Source organism: Caretta caretta, chromosome 27, assembly GCF_965140235.1.
Source record: "Caretta caretta isolate rCarCar2 chromosome 27, rCarCar1.hap1, whole genome shotgun sequence".
NCBI lineage: Eukaryota > Metazoa > Chordata > Testudines > Cheloniidae > Caretta > Caretta caretta.
The window spans coordinates 624,341-630,340 of NC_134232.1; the positions used below are offsets into that span (position 1 = coordinate 624,341).

The window sequence follows — 6,000 nt, forward strand, 5'->3', positions numbered from 1 at the left end:
ATCCGTACATGGCATGGAGCAAGCCCCTCCCAGCCCAGTATCAGAGTAGTGGCTAATCTACCTTCCTCCTTCCTGCAGATGAACATCTGGACCTGGATGACGGCCGGTGGGAGGATGTCCACGTCATCACAGGGGCTTTGAAGCTCTTCTTTCGGGAGCTGCCAGAGCCGCTCTTCCCATTCAGCTACTTTGACAAATTCATCACTGCGATAAGTAAGGGACGAGAGAAGCCACAGCCCTGTCTGACGCCTGCAGTGTGGGTGGCGGCCACTCCTCTCCCCAGCAGGACCATGCTCATTTGGATTTCCCGAGCCCCTTCACGCCGCAATTCAGCCCCAAAGCCTGGCCCCATCTCCCCAGCCAAGACATAAGAGCAGACTCTGAAGGGATCTCTCCTATTATCATGAAGGGCACAGCTATGCTGTGACTGGGAGGTGCGATATCCAGTGTGGGTAGATAGACACGCACTAGCTCTCCGAGAGCTAGCAGCATGGACAGAGGCATGAGTGGCAGCTCGGGCTAGCAATCCCCACTGGGTACGTACATGGGCAGCTAGCATGAGCCAGCACGGCGAACTGGCTCTTTTCAGCGCGTGTGTGTGTGTACCTGAGCTGGGCAGGGAATTACACCGGCCTCGTGCAGACGCATGCTAAGACATCATGGGTTTCGAATGAGAATGCTGGGGCCCACTCAGCATAGACTGCCGTTCTGGACACTTGTTTAGAGTCTGGTGCCATTCTGAAAATGGCTCCATATTATGGAGCCATCCAACCAGCTCTGCTTTCACAGCCAAGCTGTGATTTGTTGAAGAGGATGCATGAGAAACACATGGAAGGTTAAACCCCTCCGCAGTCTCTGTTTGAGGTACAAGGCCAGAGAGGTAGGCCTGGCTGGTTTGGACGTGGGCCAACAGACCCAGCTTGTGTTCTGGGCCTGGTCCCAGAGCAGTGGGCTGAGAATCCAGGCAAGGTTTGAATTGCGGTTTATGGGAGCATCTTGGGACAGTCACAGCCTTTCATGGGCTGCAGGGCAAACCGAGAGCCACACCAGAGAGAAATGATTTCTGGCCCACAGGCTGTCTTGGACCAGGATATAGCGCCAGCCAACTTGGGGGAAGATGTGATTTCTGTATCTAGTTACTTGTCAGACGGTCCCACCCCCCGAGTATCTGAGCACAGGAAGGCTCGGGTGGATTTACCCTTGTAACTCTGAGCGGTGGTGGGTCCCTGGGTTAGCGCTGGGCAAATCACGTGGGGCAGGTCCTCGCCCAGGGGGAATCGCTATAGCTCCAGCAATGCCAAGGCAATGCTGGACAACTTGCACCAGCCCCACATCTCGCTGGAGGTCACGTGGCCAGTTGGTGGCAGAGCCAGGCCAGAGCCCAGATCTCCTGAGTCCTAGTCCAGGGCCTCCCACCCACGCGCTCTCTGCCAAGGTGGAATGACCTGGTGTTCCATCTCGTTGTAGAAACACACGACCAGGCGAAGCGCAGCAAGTACATCCGGGACCTGGTGTGTTCCCTGCCTGAGGCCAACCACGACACCATGAAGGCTCTCTTCCACCACCTCTGCTGGTGAGTGCTTGCCCGGTACCCAGGCCTCCCCATGTGCACGGATCTTTGTGCTCTGATCTGCACGGTCCCCAGCCATTCGTGTAATTCTCCTCTACGTCTGAACACGGCCATCAGGAGCAAGGGAGGCCAGAGTTCACTGCTCCTGCCTGAGCACTAATCCTGTCCGTCTGTGCCACTTCCTTTCCCTTGACTCTCATCAGCAATGTTATGAGGTGCTCCTACCAGCCCGTGCCACCCTGTACCATGGTGCTGGACTGGAGTAGGGGAGAGAAGGCCACACAGTGCTGACGGCCACAGGGGCCTGGTGCTACCCTTGGCAGGTATATAGGGGCAGATCTTCCAGGGCACAGTGCAGTCTGTGAGAGAGCCAAATCTAGTGGCAGGACCTTGGAAGGGGAGAAGGAAATTAAGCTACTGCTGGCTTCCTTTGTACTCACATGCCTTTCCCTGCTAGTCTCCTCAAGGGAGGGTGGTGATTTTCACCCCTGGTCTTAACCTTGGCTCCTGGAAGATCATTCAAAACTCCCCTGGCCATGCCCCTTGCAGGGTTCTTCCTCAGCTCGATTGTTGTGTTTGGAGCACCCATATCCTGTGGGACTCTGCAGACCGCTCCCACCCTGCTGAGTTTTAACAGCTCCTCCCACTGCAGGATGCTCAACCAGAGTTGGGTAGAAAGCGGGGGCAGGGGGGAATTTTACTTCAAGCGAAAACAAAAAAACAATTGTTGTCACGAAATGTTCCGTGGAAAATGTTGATATTCTTCTTTTTCAGTGAAAATTTGAATGGCAAAAAATTATGTCCAAAACCCAAAATATTTTGTGCCTCATGGAGTTATAATTTGGGTGTCTCATGTTCCCGTTCTCTTCTGTGGGTAGGGGTCTACTTAAATCACGGAGAAATCACACATTTTTCGCAGGTTTGTCATGGCATAAATAGGAAATTTTGCAGATGTGTCACACGTCCACAAAATTTGCTATGTATGCCGTGACCAGCTCAAAAATGTGATTTCTCTGCAGCATTTCTCAAACTGGGAGTCCTGAACCAAAAGGGGGCTGCAAGCCTGTTTCAGGGGGGCCGCGGTATTGCTACCCTTACTTCTGTGCTGCTGGCGGCGACGCTGCCTTCAGAGATGGGAGCCCAGCCAGCAGCCGAGGCTCTCTGGCCACCCAGCTCTTAAGGCAGCTCAGAAGTAAGGATGACAATAGCCTACCAAGCCACCCTTACTTCTACCTGCTGCTGGCAGTGACGCGGCCTATAATATAGGGTACAAAGCACACAAAAGACCAGATTTCCCAGGGAAGACCAGATTTCACCATTTGTGATGTGATTTTCATGGCTGCAAATTTGGTAGACCCCTATCTATAGGCCAAGCTCCCTGGTTGGACTACATCTCCCACAACGCATCATGGTCTGCCCTCTTGAACAGGAGAGGCAGTACATCATGGGAGTCCCCAGCTGTGATGCATCATGGGAGTTGTAGTCTGGCTGAGGCACCCAGCCACAGGAGGAGAATGGGGTCTTGAGGCAACTAAACTACAACTCCCATGAGACATCGCAGCAGAATTTTTGAATTGAAATATTTTGGTTTTCAGGTGTTCAGTTTCTTGTGGAAGCAGACATGTCCTGTGAAAAAATTCATTTAGTCAAAAACCCAACTTCCCACCAGAAAACAGTTTAGATGGAAACCTTTGGATGAGCCCTGGGATCACTGGGTTCCTCCCTTTGCTTGTTGAGCCCTGGTCCCCTGGCACGGCCATGCTGTGCTGGATTCACGCCAGGCATGGTTCTGGTGTCAGCCCATTCCTGTCAGTAACATGTAGGTGCAGCATCTGTCAGCGTGAGAGACGCCCCTGGAAGTTCCCAGTGACTGACTGTCCTTTCTCCCTCCAGCGTGATCGACTACAAGGAGCAGAACCGGATGTCTGTGCAAAGCGTGGCGATTGTGTTTGGGCCCACTCTCCTGAGACCAGAGACCGAGGAAGTAAACATGGCAATGCACATGGTCTTCCAGAACCAGATAGTGGAGCACATCTTAAATCAGTACAGCTACATCTTCCCAGACAGCTAAGCCCAGCGGTGAGCCAGAGCCGACAGTGAAAGCAAGGAGCAGAGTCCCTGGGACGGACCGCGGCGGCTGCTAGTGTGTGACACTGAATTGTCCCAGCCTGGACTACAGACAATGGTGGCGACAATCCTCAATGAACTGTCAGTGCTGATGCTGGGCTGCAGCTACCTGGGATGACTTTGTGTCATTGGCCACTGGAGCCATGTGACCAGTGGGCCTCCTTTAGAGATGGGGAAACAGAGTCAGAGAAAACAGTCACCAGATTGGTCATTCTGCACAACACTCCTGCTCGCTGGGGTTGGTACCAGGCTGTTCCCCGGGAGAACAACCCCAGGAGAGCACAGGGCCTCTGAGCTTTCGGCTGTCCAGCTGCTGAGAGGGGAGGGTCCACCGTGGGGCTGTGCACGTTCACTTCGCTGCAGGTGAAAGCAGCCCAGGCAGGTACCGGAGAAGGGGCTGGACAGCCTACCAGACAGTGAAGTGGGGACCGTGCTTACCAGCATCAGCTGTCCGCCCCATGCCTGCTGGAACTGCCAGCAAGAGCTGTGCCAGGGCCCCTCCCCCACACAGCTCACGCCACCCCCTGAGACCTGGTGCTGCGGCATCCACCTCTGTGTGCACATCTGCCCCTCAGCCAAAGCAGCCCGCGGGAGCACCGCCAAATCCCCTCCCGCGACCAGAACAGCATGTTAAACACGCCGCGCTGCGGCACCTCGGGCTGCGTGACACCTGGGCTGGAGCCCAGCCGGCCTCCCTGACACCTGCAGCCATTGGGGGGCGGACCCTGAACACCCCGAGGTTGTTATAGTGCTGAGAGGCCGAGACAGGTTTTCAAAAGAGCTCAGCTTCCAGGGAGAGCAAGAGCAGCCCCTGCCCCCCGTGGGAGTGGCTGAGCACTCCCCATAAGCGCTTTGCTCCAGGCCCCCCAGCAGCAGCGTAGACCATTGAGCCCAGGTCTCCACAGTCCCCCTCCAGGGCCGTGTCACCCCCAGCCTCGGCTGCGTTACTGAGATGGGAGTGGGCTCTGGTGCTAAGACAGCTTGGAGCCAGCGCATGCCAAGGAGGGGGCTGAAACCAACCAACCAACCAACCCCCCTTGAAAACTCCCCTTTTGGAATTAAAAGGAGACCTCCCCCCACCCCTCGCAGCTCCCTCTCCTCCAGGGGAACAGCTCCAGCTCTGCCTGGTGAGGGGCTTAGTTCAAACTCCTCTGGGCGTCTAGCTGTTGGTGGCTGCAGAGGCCTTGGGCTGTGAGTTTAAATGGCTCACAGGCTGTTTTAGTGCTTTGCCTGAACCTGCCCTGGTCTCCCTGCAGCAGGGTGCCCCGGAAGTGGCAGCGAGGCCGCCCCGCAGGGCTGCCAACATTTCAAAACATCGGCCAGGGCAAACCTGTGCATGAGGAAAGGGCCTGGGGCCTCTGAGCCCCACCTGGGCCAGGTCCTGCACAGCTCAGAAATACTTGCCCGCCCCATGGCTGAATATCCATGAGCCTGACCTAGGTCTCTGACTCCTCCTGCCTCCCTTTCTCTGCCTCCATTGCCAAGAGCATGTCCCTGATGGAGCAGGGCTCCCCCCAGCTGCTGCCTCAGGACAAGGCCTGGACTTGTCTCCCACTCCTCCCGCCCTCTCAGACCCCCCTTTTCTTCTTCCTCTCCCCACCTGAGTCATGCTAACATCTTCCCCCTCCCGAGCCACCCTTCAGCACCCATCCCCCACAGGCACTGCTGCCTTCCTCCCCACAAGCTTGCCCCCTCGTCACTGGAGAATCATGGGAGTATGCAAGAGTCACGTTCATTCCCAGGCAAGTCCTCAAGGCACAAGACCTGTCAATGCCATGTCTGTTATTTGTGTTACAGTCACACCCTGTTCTACTAGGCCCTATACAAACACAGTGCAGGCAGGGTTAGTGGGGAAATGGCCGTTATTTTCTGTGAAACAAGTTCAAAATGTGATGGATTTTTTTTGTCAACGTTTTGTTTCCATTGGAATTAAAACATAATGTGTTTGGTTAGGGGCTTTTTTGTGCTCCTGCCCCTCCAAAACACAAAGAAGGGGAGAGGAAAGGTGGGGGGGGGCCCCAAACACTGACAAGGTGTTGTTTTCATTTGAATTAAACTGAATGAAAGATTTTTTGGTTTGAACTGAAGCGTTTTCATTGGCCAGTGTCAAAGGATACCAGTTTTCTGGGTGTAAATGTGCAGATTGTTCAATGAGCTGCATTTCGCTGAGAAAACACTGTCACAATAATCTTTCACCCAGCTGCAATTCTCTGAGCCGGTCCCTGCCCCAAAGCATTCACAGTGTGAACAGGAAGAGAAACAAAGGGGATTTGCTCAAGGTCAGGAAGAGAAGCCAGGTCTCC

The 6,000-nt window shown here is 54.8% G+C and overlaps 1 protein-coding gene across 3 annotated transcripts in view; it reads left to right on the top strand.

Annotated features, from left to right (window-relative positions):
- The window catches only part of ARHGAP27 (Rho GTPase activating protein 27), a 65,495-nt gene extending 59,728 nt beyond the window's left edge, over nt 1-5,767 (top strand). For all 3 annotated transcript variants that reach the window (XM_048830467.2, XM_048830468.2, XM_048830469.2), the window contains exons 13-15: nt 79-213; nt 1,468-1,573; nt 3,464-5,767. In XM_048830467.2, coding sequence (XP_048686424.2) covers nt 79-213; nt 1,468-1,573; nt 3,464-3,641 — 419 coding nt within the window. In that variant the 3' untranslated portion in view covers nt 3,642-5,767. The remainder of the gene's footprint in view (nt 1-78; nt 214-1,467; nt 1,574-3,463) is intronic.
- Nucleotides 5,768-6,000: the final 233 nt, after the last annotated feature.